Source organism: Podarcis vaucheri (assembly GCF_965113315.1).
Source record: "Podarcis vaucheri genome assembly, chromosome: 17".
In the NCBI taxonomy this organism is placed as follows: Eukaryota; Metazoa; Chordata; class Lepidosauria; order Squamata; family Lacertidae; genus Podarcis; species Podarcis vaucheri.
Genome location: NC_138755.1, coordinates 33,399,817 through 33,420,769, shown reverse-complemented (window position 1 = coordinate 33,420,769; position 20,953 = coordinate 33,399,817). Strand labels below are relative to the sequence as shown.

Sequence of the window (20,953 nt, the reverse complement as noted above, 5' to 3'; positions counted from 1 at the left end):
AGACTGGTAAGGTCCAGTCCAGGGGTAGGCAACCTAAGGGCCGTGGGCTGGATACGGCCCAATCGCCTTCTCAATCCGGCCCACAGACGATCCAGGAATCAGCGTGTTTTTACATGAGTAGAATGTCCTTTTATTTAAAATGCACCTCTGGGTTATTTGTGGGGCCTGCCTGGTGTTTTTACATGAGTGGAATGTGTGCTTTTATTTAAAATGCATCTCTGGGTTATTTGTGGGGCATAGGAATTCATTCATATTTTTTCTCAAAATATAGTCCGAGGGTCTGAGGGATGGTGGACTGGCCCATGGCTGAAAAAGGTTGCTGACCCCTGGTCCAGTCCCTATGTAGGGTAGCACTTATGCATCCCCAAAGGTGATAATTTGCATCAACTAAAAAAAGAGGACATCCATTTGAGCATGAGAATTTAATTTAAGTGTAGTATAGGTGCAAATGTAGGAGTAATTGACAGAATTTAAACAGATGTGCAATACGTCTCTCCACAGTGGGTAAGACACCAGGTGACGTGTGTCCGCCCAGTCTGCTGTGCAGGTGTTGCTATGTGTTGATGGGGAATCTTCAGACCTTTCTTGATCTGCGCAGCTCTCAAACAGGGGACACATTCAAACGGAGGACTCTGCCTTCCTTGGAGGTTTCCAAGCAGACGTTGGATGGCCATCCGTCATGGATGCTTTAGTTGAGATTCCTACACTGCAGAGGGTTGGACTAGATGAATCTTGGGGTCCCTCCCAACTCACAATTCTATGATTCGGTAAAGGAGGACACATGTGCATCCTATACCTGTGACAAGTACAGGAACAACAGGAGATCTTGGTGCTGTGTAGCAAGTGGCAGCACAGGATTCTCTGGGATCGTACGATTCTCAAGGTCACAGAATCACAGACCTGTAGAGTTGGAAGGGATGATGAGGATCATCTGTTCCAACCCCCTGCAATGCAGGAATCCTTCACCCAATGTGGGGCTCAAACCTACAACCCTGAGATTAAGGGTCTCATGCTCTACCAACTGAGCTATCAGGAGGTCCCTTCATACCTTTATGATTCCGCTAGTGACTTTCAATGGCCTTGGTCCAGTATATCTGAAGGAGCGTCTCCACCCCCATCGTTCAGCCCGGACACTGAGGTCCAGCGCCGAGGGCCTTCTGGTGGTTCCCTCACTGCGAGAAGCCAAGTTACAGGGAACCAGGCAGAGGGCCTTCTCGGTAGTGGCGCCTTCCCTGTGGAACACCCTCCCACCAGATGTCAAAGAGAACAACAACTACCAGGCTTTTAGAAGACATCTGAAGGCAGCCCTGTTTCGGGAAGCTTTTAACGTTTGATGTATTATAGTATTTTAATATTCTTTTGGAAGCCGCCCAGAGTGGCTGGGGAAGCCCAGCCAGATGGGCGGGGTATAAATAATAAATTATTATTATATTATTATTATTATCAATGAAACTGCCTTCCTTTGGCATAAAGGATGGCCTGTACAGTAAGGGCCCATTACATGGTGACTTGAAATCCAATATTTTGTTGCCTGTCCTTCTAATTTCTGTTTTTTTTTCCTTCTGAATTTCAGTGAACCTTCTTGACACGAGCATTGCTCAGAATGAGCTGGGTTGGTTGCCACATCCTCAAGAAAACGGGGTGAGTAGCCAGTACATGTTCAGAAAGAGAACTGGAAGCAATCTACCTGTATATTGAAATGCATGGAGGGGTTTTGTGGCGGTGGTAGTGACACCTCTGGCGGTGATAGGTTGCCATTGGCTGAGGTTCTCTGATGTCAGAGAGGGACAATGCAGGTAGAGGTCTATAGAGAATGAAAGGCAGAAGAGACAGAGGCCTTAGAAAAGATCAGATGAGCTAAGATGGCCCGTTATGCTTTGCCAAAAAAAATTGGCAGACCAAAAAAAAAAAAAGACATAAATTTGCATAAACTCTGTGCATGATAATTTATGTGTATATGTATTCATATGTATGCACAAATGTAGAAATAACTGCTAGAATTTAAATAGAAATGCAAAACATCTCACAAAGGCGGGGAAGATGCCAGGTGACTTTGTTGCCTGTTCAGTCTGCTGACTATTGATGGGCAACTTCTCATTTTTTTCTGAGCTTTAAACCAGACTTAGACTGAAATGGACAGCCCTCAAACAGAGGGCACCTTCAAATATAGGACTGACTACTGACAGCCATTTGGGATCAAGGATTGTCCTCTGTAAAATAGGTTGTGTGGCCACCCTATGTAGGGGCAGGTTGAGAAAACAAGTCACGCCAGGCTCGTCCCAAACGGGCCACTATCCTTTCTTGAGGCCACTGATGCTTGATGTATATTGGGGCAAACATCATGTTCTTGCTCTTGAGCAGATACACTACCTCCCCCTTCTGAAGCCCACACCAAGCCAGAAAGAGTTCCTGGCGCGTACTCAGGTGTAACGGTTTGGGCTGGGAACGTACATGTCAGATTGTCACTGGCGCTCTTTGATTTATTGACACAAAGCCAGCCAGTAATTCAGTGAACCCAGGGGGTCACCTGTCCTCACTTCCTTCAAAAGGAAACAATGATATGTGGCTGGGACAGGAGGATTTGAAGGTCTACTGGGGCAGGGGGAGGTGATGAAGAGAAAAGGGTGGGGGTTGACAAAGAAAGGAAGGCTGGGAGAAAATGGACAAGAGCTACAGATGTGAGGAATGCTGAAGGTGACATTTGGACCTGAAATAACCCGTCAAATCTATGGCTGCATGCTTTTGATGCAGAATAGTAGCTTCACTTTGTAACCAGACATCAGCCCAGCCTTATATTCCAGGCCCGAGTTTTCTACACATGGCTCTTAAAGGTAAAGGTAGGTCCAGTCATGACCGGCTCTGGGGTTGCGGCGCTCATCTCGCTTTATTGGCCGAGGGAGCCGGCGTACAGCTTCCGGGTCATGTGACTAAGCCGCTTCTGGCAAACCAGAGCAGCGCATGGAAACACCGTTTACCTTCCCGCCAGAGCGGTACCTATTTATCTACTTGCACTTTGATGTGCTTTCGAACTGCTAGGTTGGCAGGAGCAGGGACCGAGGAACGGGAGCTCACCCCATCGCGGGGATTCGAACCTCCGACCTTCTGATCAGCAAGTCCTAGGCTCTGTGGTTTAACCCACAGTGCCACCCACGTCCCCTCCACATGGCTCTTGCTTGGCTTTTATAGCTCATCTGTCACAGTTCCTGATCATCTGGCAGCTCCACTTCCAACTCCACTCCCAGCTTTCTCTCTCTCCTCCTCCTCCTCTGAACGTCTCAAAACAGCAAGACAGCTTTTCTTCACTGCAAGGACACTTCCAAATTCCTTCACTTCCCTTTTAAAGCAAGTCTCTGGGCAGAAAACTAAACATATTCAAAAGTTAGGATTGCCTCAAAAATGGGAGAGAGCTCTGTCGAGGCTATTTATTTATTTATTTATTTAAATATTTTTTTTTTTGCTCAACACATAACAAAAAAAGAAAAATTACACCATAATAAGAATACCGTCAGTCACGCCCTACATAAAGAATTAATATAAATGTCATAATCCATAAACTGTAAAGGTTTCTGGAGTACGTTCATCTTAATGATTGAAATCCTTCCCAGGAATGTTAGTCTCAATCTGCTCCAGGTTTCAAGATTCCATTTAATTCCTAGCCAAGTTTTTGTATAGTTGTCCTGGAATAAATTAATATTTTTAGGGGTGACCCAAATACCCAAATATTTCGCTTTCTGGCAGATCCGCAATCCCGATGTTTCTTCTAATTCGTTTTTTTCTTGTTTCTATAAGTTTTTAACTAATAATTTTGTTTTGGTAGTATTCAACTTGAAACCTGCCACCTCTCCAAAGTATTTAATCAGCTCTACCACTCTTATCAAACTTTCTTTAGGGTTTTCACTCATAATAATCAGGTCATTGGCAAAGGCTTTGAGCTTGTGTGTTTTGTTGCCCAGGATGATGCCTTTGACTGATTGATCTTCCCGAATTTGATTGTTCATTACCTCCATTATCATAATGAAAATAAGGGGGGGATAAGGGGCATCCTTGCCTGGTTCCCTTACTAATGTTACACTCCTCCGAGATATTGCCATTAATAATTATTTTGGCCCGCTGTTCTGAGTAAATTGGTCAAAGCTTGAGGCAAAACAAGGGATGGGATGGATGCAGGGACGCGGACTTATAAAAAATATTGGGGGGGCCCGGGAAAGCTCGTGAAATGTAAATAAGCTCATGAATATGCAAATAAGCTCATGAATATGCAAATAAAGTGGCGCCGCCCCCTCGTGAGCGAATAGGGGAGAGCGTGCTGCTGCCTATTAATCAGCTCCGGAACAGCTGATATGCGGGAAACCTGGGGCTAGAGGCAGAAGCCCCCGCCCCCGGGGATTCCCCTGTTCTCGCGGGGGACGGCCGGGGCTCTCCAGCTAGGGCGCGCGGCTGGCTGGCTGGCTGGGGAGGGAGCAGGTGGGGAGGAGGCGGGGGACGGCGGCAAGGGCGCCCGAGATTATTGGGGGGGCTGAGCCCCCCCAAAATTTTTTTTGAGGGGGCTCAAGCCCCCTCAAGCCCCATGGAGTCGGCGCCTATGGATGGATGAGAAGGGAATGGGGAGTTTATGTCAGGACACTGTCTGCAATCCTCATCATGTCTTCTCAGAAGTAAATCCCACACACTCCAGTGGGACTTAGGTAAGTCAGAGTCAGTCTAGGATTGTAGGTTTTGAGGAGAGGAGAGGAAGTGGGGAAAGCAAAGAAAAAGGGGGAGAGAGTAAGACTGAAGTGGGGGGGGGGGACTCTTGTGGATTCACAACAAATGAAATTGCCACCTTGAGCAAAGGTAGAAGAAGCAGGGGACCAGACACCTAGTGAAGGGTGTGTACTAGGAATCTGAAGTCACAGTGCAAGCCTAGTCATGTTTACTAAGAAGCAGGGTTGTAGTTTTTAGCAGGAACCCTTATATTTTTAAAATTAATATGGGGGGGAGGGGGCTGGAACAGATAAACATATGCCAAATGCCCAAGCCAAAAATCCATCTGCATCTCTACAGTCATACCTCAGGTTACAGACGCTTCAGGTTGCGTTTTTTCAGGTTACGGACGCGCCGAAACCTGGAAGTACTGGAACGGCTTACTTCCAGGTTTTGGCTGTCACTCCTGCACAGAAGTGCTAAATTGCGCTTTGCACATGCGCAGAAGTGCCAAATCGCAACCCGTGCGTGCGCAGACGCAGTGCTGTGGGTTGCGGCACTGCGGGTTGCAGACTCTGCAGGTTGCGGACGTGCTTCCTGCACGGATCATGTTTGCAACCCAAGAGTCCACTGTAATCAATAAAGTTGTGGCCATTTCTAACTCAGATCATTGTCTGCTTGGGTTTATTAATCATATCTTACATTTAGCCACTGCCTGGGGGTGGCATGGCAACTGGGCCCGCAATCTATCTATCTGTATAGCCATTGATTGATTGATTGATTGGTTGGTTGGTTGATGAGTTCCCCCATCTTTTTTCCAGAAAAAAAAACACCAATGGCTATTAGTATTTGTTATTTGATTTGTGTTTTCTGGTTTCCTTCTTTAAGAAGCTTTGACTTTTGTATTTCTTTATCCTGGGTGGGGGTGGGGGTGGGGGTGGGGAAACACACAACCCCTTTTATGTGAATTAATTATGTTAATTGTTCAAAGCCTTTAGTTTTTTTCTTTTCAGTTCCGAAACCTATAATATAACACCCTGGAGATGTTACACAGTTTCTGTTAAAGAGATTTTCCCAAATGAAATTTTTGAGCAGATCACAGCTTTTTTTTTCTTTTCTTTTTTAAACTTTGTGGAAGACTACCTGGTTATATCTCGAACATTCTTTGGAATGCACTGTAAATCTCCGTTGCCCCCGGGGATTGTCACATACATTTCAGCTTGCCTTTTGATGTTCCTGCAACGCAGTGTGCTAACCTTGAGCATTCCAAATTGCTACCACTTGCTCCCAGTTTAGTGTGGAGGGGTGTGTGTGTGTGTGTGTGTGTCCCCCAAACAGTACCGGATTTACGTATAAGCTAAACAAGCTATAGCTTAGGGCCCCACTCTCTTGGGGGGGCCCCAAAAAAAATTAAAGGGGAAAAAACTGGAGGTACATTTCCAAAATATAAGATAAAAAACAAATAAAATAAAACCTACATACAGCAACAGTGTTCCACTATTAATATACTTCTTCTTAATTGTATTTCAGTTCAACAGTTACTTTGATAAAATACATATTTTGCTATGTGCAAATAGCTTTAGATACCTATTAGGTCCATAAATTACCATGTAGCATATATTCAACACAAAAAACAGTGACAATTTGTTGTTGACAAAGGACAGCTGGACATATACAGGGCCCCATTACCTTCAGTAGCTTAGGGCCTCATCAAAGCTAAATCTGGCCCTGCCCTCAACCTATGGAAAAGGGCGAGGAAGGGGTCCATGCATACAGTTTCCTTGAGCAATAATTCCAAAGTCTTTCTTTTTACATGAGTGTGCTTTATGGGGTTAGTTTCAAGAGCATCCTGGAGACTTATGGGGATTTTGTAATTCCTTTTTTATTTACAACTACAGTGGTACCTCAGGTTACAGACGCTTCAGGTTACATACGCTTCAGGTTACAGACTCCGCTAACCCAGAACTAGTGCTTCAGGTTAAGAACTTTGCTTCAGGATGAGAACAGAAATCGTGCTCCAGCGGCACAGCAGCAGCAGGAGGAGGCCACATTAGCTAAAGTGGTGCTTCAGGTTAAGAACAGTTTCAGGTTAAGAACAGACCTCCGGAACAAATTAAGTACTTAACCCGAGGTACCACTGTATAATTGAGAAGTTGAGCAGCATGGGTACATGCTTTGCAGGCACACTGGTGGGCAGTGCTAGCCTAATATTGTGTCCGTAACACCAAAGTAATAGCAGCCCGTCTCTGTTTTCCTCTGACTAGCCTGATTCACAATGTCTTTCTTTTTAATTCTCTTGACAGACACACACAGAGGCAGAACCCTCTTTTGGTTTTCCAGGGCCAAACTAAATACAATAAAAATAATGTCATTAGCCCTTGCATGTTTGCTTGTTTTCAGAATCTGCACTTGGCATGGGGGCAGGAAAAACTGAATTGGGATCAGGGTGCGAGAGATAGGGAAGCCTTGACCCTTTGACTCAGCTGTTATATATAAACCAATCCGACAAGGGATAATGCCAGGATGCCATCACATCTAGTCTGACCCTCAGCCCCATCCCAGCAGGTTTGGTGTGCCTTCTATTCCTGGGTTAAGAAGCACCAGTTGATCATTAATGCCCATTCAGTAAGTAACTTCCTCTGTACAAAATCTTAGGCAGATGATCCTTTTTTGCTTTGTAGAATAGTAGAAACACGGTGGTAGCCCACATTTTCATCAAGTGTGCTACAAATTAAGTCCATAATATGAGACAGTATTACATCATTGCACCTTACCATTCAGTGCCTTTTGTGGGGGGTGGGATACTTTGGGTGGGTCTGGAAAAAAGAGGGCTGGAATAGGGTTGTTATACGTCCAGAATACAGTCATACCTCATGTTACGTTTGCTTCAGGTTGCGCATTTTCAGGTTGCGTCCCGCGGTGATCCGGAAGTCCCGGAAAGGGTTACTTCCGTATTTCGCTGCTCACGCATGCACAGACGCGCAAAATGGCCGAAGCGGCAAATCACGACCTGCGCAGACGCGGGTTACATTCTTTACAGGTTGTGAACGGGCTTCCGGAACGGATCCCGGATCCCGTTCACAACCAGAGGTACCACTGTACTTCAATTGTTGAGCTTTGCCCAACAACTTTGCCCAGAACAGCTCAACAGCTTTTGTTAAGTTGTGGGTGAACATATCAGACGACACAGCGATTCTTCAAACAGCTCTTGTTTATTCACAGGCCAGGACAGAATTGAACTGAAGGGTTCAGTCAGCCTGCTTATATAGAGCTCCAGTACAACGTTACTGTAACAACTCTCTAAAACTATCCAATCACTGAACATCACTTTCGATCCCTTATTTGCATACTTATCTATAGTATCCCCCTGTTGGCCAGGGTAAGAACTTCAGTACATAACAGCTTTTCTGTCTGGATTTTGACTGTTTGAAATATGGCAACCCTCTGCTGGAACTCGCCATGAATGCCTCCCTTGTTCTGTTATAATGACAATGGCGCCCACCTGAGAGATGCCGGAATAAGTTCCAGTGAGTTCTGGCTGAAAAAAGGCCCCTGGTCTAGTTCATACGCTCCAACATTCTTCAGATGAAAATAGGGACATTTTCCACTCCCACCCCCCTCCGAAGCTCAGAGCATTTCTACCACCCTGCGCTCTGCCTGTACCTCAGAGCTGCTGCTTCACGCGCTTGGCACTGGTAGCAGGCTCTGCTCCTCCTCGCTTGCTCTCCAGCAGCCGTGACGAGTTGCCCAAGTAAGGAATCAAACGAACTCCTGTGTTGCAAAGAGAACGTCAGCAATGTCTAGGCAACACGATGACCATGTACATATGCAGTAGACAATTGTTATAGAATTCCTTCCAACCATAACAAATACGAAATGAAATCTTTAGTCTCAAAGTCTCTGAAAATCTTTAAGTGAGGCGAGGTACCAGACTTTGTACGATGTAAGACAAGCTGTGAAGCTTTGTGTATTCGGCAAATATGATGTCCAACACAGAACAGTGATTCCGGATATTGACTACTGTTTTGTAGGATTCTTTGTTAGCGTGGTGGGAGGATATAGAATTGCTTCATAAACCCATTTATTTCGAATGAATGTAAGTAAATGGAAATAGCAAATGCTGTGGAACAGTGCTCATGTAGTCAATATCCGTACATAGTCTGGTACCTCGCTGCATTTAAAGATTTTCAGAGACTTTGAGACTAAAGATTTCATTTCGTATTTGTTATGGTTTGAAGGCATTACATAAATATTGTCTATTGCGTATGTACATGGTCATCGTGTTGCCTAGACATTGCTGCCAAGGAAGGAAGTCGGCAGCAGCAGCAGCAGCCATGGAGAGGCAACAGAATGCTCCCTCGCAGCTGCCACTGCTGCCACCACTGTCCCTCAGGGCAATCACAGGCTCATGGTCATCCTCAAGATCTACAGCAGTGGTGCTGGCAGAGAAAACAGGCATTCTGGGATCAAATCAGAAGCTGGGCTGGCTTTTGTAATCCCAGGACTGTCCCTGGAAAATAGGGACACCTGGAGAGTATTCTAATTTATTGAGTTAGGGAGCAGGCAGCAGTTTAGGGCTAGAAGAACCATAGGCCTCATTCTACCATGTTATAAGCAACTTTGGGTCTTCAATGTGTCTAATCACGACAATATTTTATACATCAAAATAATATTTTATACATCAAGATGATTACGGAACAGAAAATGGGGTGGTTGTAATCCCCAAAGCCCTGGTGAAATGTACAAAGTTTCATCAGGTTTCTGAAGCCCAGAAAGAAGCTAGCAAGGCATGTTTCAACAGAGCAAGTTTTCTACCTGTGGTGCCACTCCAGTGAAAGCCCTGCTCCTTGTAGGTGTCAGTTTTGCTTTAGTCACAAACCACACTTGGTGCAGAGCTTTATTAGATGACTTAAATTCAGCAGGTTCATATCAGAGGAAGTATTCCCTAAGGTGTCCTAGTCCCCAAATTATGTAGGGATTTTTTAACACAAGCAACATCTTGAATTTAGCCTTCAGAGCGATGGGCGGGGAATGAAGTAGTTCTCTCAGCTAGGCCACTCTTGACAGTGGCAAGGCTTTCTCATGTAAATGCATGAGCATGCTTCATAGCGCTATGATGAATCAACATTAAGCATTATTTTGCAACAGGGAGCGACTGACAGCCAATGTGGTTCCTGGTGCATTAGGGTCACTATCTAGCCATTCTTGTAATTACTGGCTATTGTAGCCAGGCAACCATCTCAACAAACATTGCTCAATATGCTTCTTTGCCCCGTTATTCTAGCTGGCTCTGAAGCCTCAGGCATGCCCCAATCGCAAATTTTGTCAATTATTTCCTTGCAGACAAAGAGAAAGAGTCCATGGCCTGACGTTAGCCTTTGATATTTGTGTGCCTGTTTACACGTCGTCGACTGGCCTTGGCGTGAGTAAAGGGTAAAGGCTATGGCTCTTGTAACCTGGAGCTGCCCTTTCAGGGGGAAAAGAGGAAGGGCAACTGTGACTATCTGATGCCACCCTGAAAGGAGCAAAGCCATACAGTCAGAGGGAGGAACTGACCATTGGACTGGGCAGCCCTCAAAGAGGAGACACCTTCAAACCGAGGGCTAACCTCTGTAAAGGAGGATGCCTTGGCACCCTAAAAGCATGGGATATTCTTCTGAGCTATGGGCTCTCCCCTGTGTATAGTTAGGCTTCCTAGATGTGAGTATAACTATATCGAGGAAATTAAAGAGTTTTTAAAATGACTCAAAGATGCTTGTGGTTAAAACATGAAAATGAACGTGCTGTGAAATGTTGCCAGAAAAATCTGAATGTAATCAATTCTCACTGAGATGGTTAAACCTCTTGGCACCTCTCTCGTAATTTAGCAATCACCAAGAGTGAGCGGTTGGGAAAGAGATCAGGGAAGTGGGAAGGGCCGACCCATTTACACGCACATTTCTTGTTAGCTAGCTATTTCTCAGAAACAGTAATAGATACTGGGTAAAGGTGAACCCAGTAAAGTTTCCCTAATGAGATACAGTGGTGCCCCGCAAGACGAGTGCCTTGCAAGACGGAAAACTCGCTAGACAAAAGAGTTTTCCGTTTTGGAGGTGCTTCGCAAAACGAATTTCCTATGGGCTTGCTTCGCAAGACGACAATGCCTTGCGAGTTCCTGCTGGTTTTTTTTCCTCCCCCCCCCTTTTTCTAAGCCGCTAAGCCGCTTATCAGCTGATCCGATAAGCCGCTAATAGCGCTAATCCGCTAATCCGTCAATGGGCTTGCTTCGCAAGACGAAAAAACGCTAGACGAAGAGAATCACAGAACGGATTCTTTTCGTCTTGCGAGGCACCACTGTATTGTAGCTGGATTTCGCTCCAAAATGGCCAAAATTCAGGGTTTGACCGAAAGTTTCAGGGTTGTTGTTTTCTGCTTCTTTTGGGTTCTCAAGGAAAAGTAGATAAATCTCAGGGTAAGAGGTAAAGCTAAAGGGACCCCTGACCATTGGGTCCAGTTGTGGCCGACTCTGGGGTTGCGGCGCTCATCTCGCTTTATTGGCCGAGGGAGCCGGCCTACAGCTTCTGGGTCATGTGGCCAGCATAACTAAGCCACTTCTGGCAAACAAGAGCAGCACACGGAAACACCGTTTACCTTCCCGCCAGAGCGGTACCTATTTATCTACTTGCACTTTGACGTGCTTTCAAACTGCTAGGTTGGCAGGAGCAGGGACCGAGCAACGGCAGCTCACCCCGTCGCGGGGATTCGAACCGCCGACCTTCTGATCGGCAAGTCCTAGGCTCTGTGGTTTAACCCACAGTGCCACCCGCGTCCCTCAGGGTAAGAAGGTGGGTGCAAAAAGGCAAATTGTTTTCTGCCTTCTCTTCCAATGCTTAAAAAAACGAACCACTTCCTTTTTACAACAGGTTTTATTTTTATTTTTTGGTGTTGGTATTTATTTTGCTCTTTTTCTGTGGAAGAGCAACAGCGAGGAGAACACTACTAAAACTGGCATAGGCAATGTATCTGGGCACATATGAGGTATAGAGAGGGAATGACTCTGCACTGGAGATGAGACAAAAGATGCTTGAAATCTGTATTTTTTTTAAAAGATAAATAAATCACGAAGTGCCTCCAGGTTCTACCCACTGTGCTGCAAAGCAAGGTTCCACATGCATGGGAGGCAGGCAGAATATTAGTGCAGATTTTGTTTGGTTTATTTTCTTAAATGAAAGAAAACATTTATTTAAGGCAAGTTCTGTTCGTGTTTAGGACTACTATGCACCATTTGCTGCTAAACCTTGGGCAGCAAAATCTCTCTTGGGCTGGCCTTGATACTTGGCAAACCCTATTCATGCTCAGTACCTGTTACTCCAGGCATTTGTGGCTGGGGGAAATGTTCCTCAAGAGATCTTTGCTTTGTTATGTTGTGTCTGCTTTGTGTTGAAGTTTTCTCAGCCTTCTCCTGCAGAGTGGGGCTTGTCTGGTTTAACTGAGTTGTGTAGACGTCAAAGAGTGTGCAGCAAGTTTTTCATTCCTTCTTCTGGTTCAGTTAGGTAAAATCTTTCAAAAAGCCCAGGGCACTCAGCTGCTTAGGATCTGATTTAGGATGTGTGTTTGTTTGATTTGTATTTAGTATATTTGTTGGTGGAACAGTTCCACAGAGCGCTCCATATTTGGGGATATCTGGTGGTTATGCTTATGCGTGAGATGTCATTTTGTGTTTTTGCGCATGCGCGAGTGCCTAAACCTGGAAGTAACCCGTTCCATAGAATCATAGAATCATAGAATCATAGAATCATAGAGTTGGAAGAGACCACAAGGGCCATCGAGTCCAACCCCCTGCCAAGCAGGAAACACCATCAGAGCACTCCTGACATATGGTTGTCAAGCCTCTGCTTAAAGACCTCCAAAGTAGGAGACTCCACCACACTCCTTGGCAGCAAATTCCACTGTCGAACAGCTCTTACTGTCAGGAAGTTCTTCCTAATGTTTAGGTGGAATCTTCTTTCTTGTAGTTTGGATCCATTGCTCCGTGTCCGCTTCTCTGGAGCAGCAGAAAACAACCTTTCTCCCTCCTCCATGTGACATCCTTTTATATATTTGAACATGGCTATCATATCACCCCTTAACCTCCTCTTCTCCAGGCTAAACATGCCCAGCTCCCTTAGCCGTTCCTCATAAGGCATCGTTTCCAGGCCTTTGACCATTTTGGTTGCCCTCCTCTGGACACGTTCCAGTTTGCCAGTGTCCTTCTTGAACTGTGGTGCCCAGAACTGGACACAGTACTCCAGGTGAGGTCTGTTCCGGTACTTCCGGGTTCGGCACGGTCCGCTACCCGAAAATGTGCAACCCGCAGCGTTCGTAACCTGAAGGTATGACTGTACTCTACATCCTCCACTGAGGCATAAAGCACAGGATCCAACAAAATGAATCTCTAAATGCATGAGAGCAGAGTTCTCATAATATTACATTGGTGAATACTTTCCTTACTTTTGTACTATGCTTGGCTACGTACAAACTTGTAACTGAAATAATTTTTTGTGGTTTTATTTGTTGTTTGTAATGTTTAATGAAATAACAAAAATTGTGTAAAAGAAGGAGAAAGAAATGTGTTCAGATGCTACTGACACACATAAATAACTATGCATTTATATTTACATGTTTCTTAGGGTCAGTCACCTAGAAAAGTTAATTACAACTTTAGAACCACTCCATTTAACCAATAACCGTATCCATTAATTATGCTGCTAATTAATTTTATGGAGCAACATATATTTTAGAAGGACATTTTCTGTGGAAACATATAGCAGCAGAAAATGTTCTGGGAAATTTCTGCCCCACCTTACTTGATGGGATGGATTTAATTACATCTGTCCACCGGTCTTATAATTCTCATGTTCAGTCATCAACCATTTCTCAAATGTAGTTCGGAATATGGTTTAAATTCATCCGAAATGTTAAATCTGCAACGCGTTTCCAGCATTTCGTTTTGCGTTTGGTGCCAAATTCACAGCTCAGAAAATCTGCGTTATTATACTCCTTCCAAAGATTTCCATGCTTATTGTTTCAAAATTAAAATGCTTCCGAAACAGAAATGCTTACTGCTGAAAAACAAACTAATTATATGTTGAAGAATACAAATGGAGAAGTAGGCAGAGGAATAATTGTTATGTTACGTATCACAAAAAAAACAGGTAGACCAACAAGAAACCACTAGCAGGGAAGGGCCCTTGTTTTTTGGGTCCTGACTGTGGGTTTCCCACAGGACTCTGGTTGACGTCTGTGAGAACAGGATGCTGGACTAGATAAGCCATTGGTCTGATCCAGCAAGCTCTTCTTATGTTCTTATCTTTTACAGCAGATTGAATAAGATGTATTTTCAATATGAGAGACAAATGGATATCATTTAGATTTATCAGGTATGGCAATCCTCCTAGATGAGAGCAGGAGTTTCTGGACGAGTTTTTCCTCACTGCCCTCCAAGCCACAGCCTCAAGTAACAAGCAGCTATTGTTGCATGGCTTTCTGTTGGTGTTATTGCTGCTGCTAACTAATTAAATTTATATACAGTCATACCTTGGAAGTCGAACGGAATCTGTTCCGGAAGTCCGTTTGACTTCCAAAACATTCGGAAACCAAAGTGCGGCTTCCTGCAGCCAATCAAAACTGCGTAAGCCCCATCGGATGTTTGGCTTCCCGAAATAGTTCGCAAACCAGAACAGTCACTTCCGCGTTCGGGAGCCAAAGCGATTGAAAACTAAGCTGTTTGAAAACCAAAGTACAACTGTACTGCCTTCATCCGAAGATCTCAGGTTGGTTCACAAGATCAAAGTTTTCCAGTGTGCTTTCAGTTTTCCAGTATTAAACCAGCACTGAGTGTACTGCACTAACCAAAGAAATAGTTCCATCTTTATGGGACTGAAAAAGACAAGATCTGATGACACTAAGGCCATAATACAGAACTCCCTTACACGGGCGTAGCCAGGATTTCGGGGGGTGGGGAGGGCAGAACCGAGCTATCTGTAATATGATTGGTCAGTTAGTTAAGTATTTTTATTTATTTACTTGATTTAGGGGGGCAGCTGCCCCCCCACCTATGCTCATGTTCCCTTATGTGAAATAGTGTAGCAGGAGTTGCAGCCCCTCCAAAGGCTTATGGAGAGTAAATATCATCATCATCAATCTTTATTACGGTCCAGAGACCCAACAAACATTACAAATTAATACAGAGTTCATACAGTCTACCTCCAGGTTAATCAAGCACTTTGTTTGGAATATATGTGTGTGTGTGTGTGTGTGTGTATAGAACGTTGGAGGCTATACACCACACCCCTCAACAGTATTTATAGGAACTCAAATACCAGACTCTGCTCTGTTCCAGTAACAAGAAGCCGAAAGCACCAGCCTGAAGATGACGAGTGAGACCTCGTCGAAACGTCGCCCAGACACCCCGACTCTTACACGGGAAGACACCCGAAGACACCAAAACCTGCATATATATATATATATATATATATATATACACACACACACACATTAATTCCAAATTATAAAGAATTACATGCAAATCTCCTTCTGGGTTGCATTGCAGGGGACCTTCCAACTCAATTCTATGGTTCTATGTATGCATATACATTAACCTCTGTAAGCTGCTGAAGGGGTTGCAGTACCTCCTGGCACACTATCTCACATATAGTGGATCTATTTTATCACCTCTGTGATCTAGGACCTCAAAAGTGGCTTTTTTGATCTTAGCTAAGATTGCTCTAATGGAGCGGTGCCAAACTTTAGTACAGAATTCAAATTTGCGAAATTTTCAAATTCGTAAACAGAATCAAGTTTCACGTCCCACTGAGATTTGAGGCTGGTGGAGTTCCTGATAAGTAGTCAGACTGGCCACCTGATGCTGTGGAAAGGAATTTAATGTAGACGTTTCCCTTGGGTGGCAGTGAACTCTGTGACCCTTTGAACACCGTTTTCACAGTCATTGCTCAATAGCGGCGCTCGCCTAAAGCAGCACATTGTGGTGTAAGGATTTTAGCAAGGAGTTTATGTTTTTTTGTGGACACAGGGTACATCTCCTGCCCTCATTATCAGATAGTCTTAAGTGTTGGCCTTGGATTGCTTATCTAAAAGTGTTTTGTACTCAAGGCTTAAAGGTCTTCTGTGCCTCTGCTCATGGTTGGTGTGGAACAGAAGGTAGAACTGAGGCATCTGTATTGCAAATGTCTATTTTGTACAATGCAGGTTTTATTCCTGTTGGGTGCAGTCTGCATGCATGGAAGACCCTTGGGCAGTAATAGGACACGTTTCCTGGGCACCCCTCCTTCAGTTAGTCCTCCCTCAGTGAGTCTACCTCTTCACCACCATTGTCACCAACTACTGCAACTCCTTTTCCTCATGATTGCTACTACCCACTTGCTTAAAGGTAAAGGGACCCCTGACCATTAGGTCCACTTGCGGACGACTCTGGGGTTGCAGCGCTCATCTCGCTTTACTGGCCGAGGGAGCCGGCGTACAGCTTCCAGGTCATGTGGCCAGCATGACTAAGCCGCTTCTGGCGAACCAGGGCAGCGCACGGAAACGCCGTTTACCTTCCCGCCGGAGTGGTACCTATTTATCTACTTGCACTTTGACGTGCTTTCGAACTGCTAGGTTGGCAGGAGCAGGGACCGAGCAACGGGAGCTCACCCCGTCGCAGGGATTCGAACCGCCGACCTTCTGATCGGCAAGTCCTAGGCTCTGTGGTTTAACCCACAGCGCCACCCACTTGCTTGCTTGAGCAAACTGGCATTGGCGTCTACTGCTCCTTGTTGTTGTTGGAGGTGTTGGGATGCAACTCAGCTTGTACTGAAGACTTGTGGGTCTGCACTAGATAAAGTAGCAGGAGAGAGGAACTTCTCTAGACTGTCCTTTAACCTGTGCTGACCTTGCTTCAGGTGCTAGGCTGATACTTTCAGAGTTGCATATTTCCTTCTTCCTCCTAACCTTGGGAGAAGATACATCTCTCTGTGTGTCTCCTACTGATAACAAAGGGCAGGCATGGCTCGTTGTTGGAACTAGGAACTTTCCTATCAAATATGTCTTTCCTTTAATAAAGTTAGCTTTTTTATTTTCCTGAACGCAGAGTCTCAGTTATGGCCAAGGGCAAGGTGTGCTTATCCAGCAACCATTCAGTACTCAGTTCAAATCCCATTTTTAGGTCTTTTTTATACTTATCAAAATATATACAAAGGTTTATACCCAATACAGAGTATTTTTTTATACTACACTTTAAAAATCTAATCTAAAAAAAGAACAAAAGCAAAGAGAAGGGGAAAAGAAAAGAAAAAAGAGAAAGAAAGAAATGGGAAAAGATAAAAACACTTCCATTTCTCTGTCTGTCAGCTAAATATAGTACCACTCATTAACATCCAACCATTCCATTTTCTATAAGCCAATAATTTTTCCGTCTTCAAACCCCTTTCACGCAAAAAGTCCATAAGAAGATTCCAATCCTTTAAAAAATGACAGTAATTGTTTTTCTCTAATTAAACACATTAACTTTGCCATCTCAGCTAAGTCTAATAATTTTATCAGCCACAGTACGTAGTAGGGCTGTATCTTTCCATCCTTGTGCACATAAGAATCTCACCGCAATTCAGATTCCAAGCTTACATGTTAAGCTGTGCATAAGTTCCAAGACTTCTCACCACCAACATTGCCTGACCCTGAGCAAGCGGTGTGTGAACAAGTAGGCCGCAGTGATGAAGGGGAGGAATGGGTCCTGGAGGGGTCTTGTAAATGGGCCCCCTCCTTTGGTGCTGGCCCTGTTTTGAGTTGTAGCACATGGGGGGGTGAAACTCTGAAACTGCTGCCTACCAGGGGTGAAGCGAAGCAGTAGTGGGGGCATGGTTGCATGGCTGTACTGATGGAAGTGCCAGATTAGCAGGGGTGCAGATGGCAGTGCAACTGCTCAGCCTCAACTTTGCTGCTATCCTGCCCCAGCTTAGGTCCAGATAAGTCAGAGTGACATGGGTGTCGGGATGGTGGTTCTGCAATCTTAGGCTTTTAGGCAAGGCCTGCAAGCACACTCCTGTAACTAGCACTATGTGTTCAGTCCTTGTTAGCCTGGCTGCCCGAAGCTTTTGCTTCCTCAGAAACTTCTGGTCCTCCCTTCGAATTGCAATGGGAACCTTTTGGGAGTATGTAATAAGAGCCTGATGGCTCTGGCCAGTTGAGTCCAGCATCCTGTTCCCACAGTGGCCAACCAGATGGGAAGCCCAGAAGAAGACAGCACTCTGCTCCTGCAGTTTCCAGCAACTGGTATTCCTTTGACAGTAGAAGGTTCTTGTTCCTGTCTTCTCAACTTTTGCCAGGGCTTACTGGTTACCTATCAGCTGGGTGTGTGTTCCTGGGCCCTGGCTCCTGCAGTCACCCAACTGCTCTATCTCAGCTGGACCTCCTTTGGTACCTGGGACATGAAGACAGGATGCTTGGACACAAGGGTTGCCAGATTCCAACCTAGAGATAGTGCCCATTCCTTTAAGAATTCATGGGGAACAGGTGTGGATTCAGCCGTTGTACCTGACTGATCTTCCACTAGTCACTTCTTCTCGATCTGCTGCTTTCAGGGAAGCAGGAATCCTGACTGCTACATTAGGGAAGGTGAAAGAGGGTGAAGGGACTGGAGACTCAATGAATGCATTCTCTTCCACTGCTTTGGACATTTCACACAATCAGGCAGGATCTCTGTATCCCAGCCTGTCAACCCTGCCAGGGAGAGTGGTATTACCCAGCCTTGTGTTGGCAGAGGAGGCCCTCCTGGTACTTTCAACACCTTCAGAAGTTGGCTTGGAGGGGTGGCAGCCAGGACACGGCATTATTTACGGCAGCCACTGAGCTGTGGAAATCCCTCCCCACAGAGGAAAAATCAGGCACGTTCATTGTGTAGGTTTAGTCATATGCTGATGACACACCTCTACCTTGACTCTTGATACCTGATATATATGTTTTTAGGACGCACCCTGTTCTTTCGATTGTATATTGTTTAAACTATTTTAGTACTGTATGTTTACATTGATGTAACCCACCCTTCTTAAGGGGGAGGGTGGGTAGGAAATCTCATAAATAATAGTAATCCCTACATTTTCAACTGGGGGTGTCAGAAGTTGTACCAGGACCATATATAGGCAAAGTACATACAACTGAGACGCAGCTCTTGCCAATGTAACCAAGTATAAGGACACCTGGTACTTTAGCAGGGTTGCACTTTAATATATCATTGTTTTCCCTGAAGTCAGCGATCCACAGAGACAGATTTGGCTTTTCTCCTTCCAACATTAGTTCTTAGCAGTTATCACTAATGTTCTTTCTTAATAAATGTTCATCTGGTTTACAAGTTGTTCTGCATAAACTGGTGGAAAGCATGATTAAAGGTAAATTATCAAGAACGAATCTTGCAACAGAAAAATCAACAAAGCTTCTTGGAAAGCCTGACTGACCTTTTACAATTCTCTGAAAGTGTCATTAGCCACATGGGCACAGTGATCCTGTAGAAATTGTCTACTTGGACTTTCAAAAAGCTTCGGCTAAAATTCCTCAGCAAAGACTCCTGAGTAAACTTAGCAGCCATGGGATAAGAGGACAGGTCCTCTTGTGGATCGGTAACAGATGCTAGAACAGGAAGCAGAAAGTGGGAATAAATGCCCATTCTCACAATGGAGAGATATAAAAGGGGAGGCCCCAGGGGGCCTGTGTTTTCAAATTTGCTCATAAATTATCGGGATTTAATAATGTGCAGTGAAGTGCCTAACTTTACTGATGACACCAAATTATTTAGAGTGGTAAAAAAAAAAGGATTGTGAAAGAATAGCTCAAAATATATTTTTTGTGGATGAGTGGGCATTAAAATTGCAGTTGTGGTTCAGTGTAAAGAAATGTATACTGATGCATGTTGGGGCAAAAAATCTTAACTCCACATGTTCACCAATGGTATCTGAGTTGGTGGTAAGGATATCCCAGGACATACAGTGGTACCTCAGGTTACATACGCTTCAGGTTACATACGCTTTAGGTTACAGACTCCGCTAACCCAGAAATAGTGCTTCAGGCTAAGAACATTGCTTCAGGATGAGAACAAAAATCGTGCTCTGGCAGCGCGGAGGCAGCAGGAGGCCCCATTAGCTAAAGTGGTACCTAAGGTTAAGAACAGTTTCAGGTTAAGAACGGACCTCCGGAACGAATTAAGTACTTAACCCGAGGTACCACTGTACGAAGGAATTGTAATGTGGACAGAGGCCACCACACTAAGAGACACATGTGCCTCTGCCTCCCATGCTGCATCAGTTTCCAGGCTGCCACATTTCAGACTGTAGGTGAGGAACTGAATGTTTCAAAAGTTCCCCATTTTGTTTTATTTTAATTTTAATCCCTCATAACAAAAGCTGTTGCTCACTCAAGAAGGTGGGCGAGAATGCTCTCCCTGACACACTAGTTTTATATGTCTGGAGAGTTGTTTTGTTTTGTTTTAATGTGTGGGAGCGCTCAAATAGTCAACCTCTCACTTGCAATCTGAAGTACAGTCAACAGCAAAGGATTTGTCATGTCAAGCTGCAGATTGGATGGCTTGGCTCTATACAAAAGAGGTTTATAGGTGACAGACTCGGCAAGAATACCTGCATCGGGCGACATGTACCATCATGAGGGCAATCCCACAGAGGCTTGTTTCAGGTGATCCATCGCAGCTCCCTTTGTACAGAAAGGAACATGTGATCCACGAATGCAGCCTGTGACTCACGCAATTACAGCTTCAACTAACTTTGCTTGCTTTGCATGTATGGGCAGTTATTACCTCCTTTTGTCTCATTCACCTTACTCACCTCTTTACTTTGGAGAGCAACAAGAGCAACTGCAGTGTGGGTGCCACCAAGTCATTTTGGCAAGCTTTGGATAACTCCTTAGGAATCCGCCTGCAAAAAGAGCAAGCAGACTAGAATGGTTGTCTGTGCAATGTGTGCATGGGACGGGGGGAAGTGCTCTAAGTGGGTTTGTTTGCCCCCTTGCTTCGTTTTTGCAAAGAACAGTGGGCCTTAGTAGCTCCAGGAGGCGTCCTTGAGGAAGGCACAGCTTTGTGCAGCTGCCTGGGAGAAAGGGACTGGTGTAGAATTCTACAGAAGTTATTTCGGTCCTGTGATGCACTTGGTAGGACACAACTAGATATTTTAAAAGAAAAAAACATTAAGGAATTGCTTAAGGAATTTAGGATGTGGGTGGCGCTGTGGGTTAAACCACAGATCCTAGGACTTGCCGA

General features: G+C 44.8%; 1 protein-coding gene across 1 annotated transcript in view; it reads left to right on the top strand.

The window, feature by feature from the left end:
- The window catches only part of EPHA1 (EPH receptor A1), an 84,559-nt gene that overhangs the window by 11,452 nt on the left and 52,154 nt on the right, over positions 1-20,953 (top strand). The window contains exon 2 of the mRNA XM_082204669.1: positions 1,574-1,641. Coding sequence (XP_082060795.1) covers positions 1,574-1,641 — 68 coding nt within the window. The remainder of the gene's footprint in view (positions 1-1,573; positions 1,642-20,953) is intronic.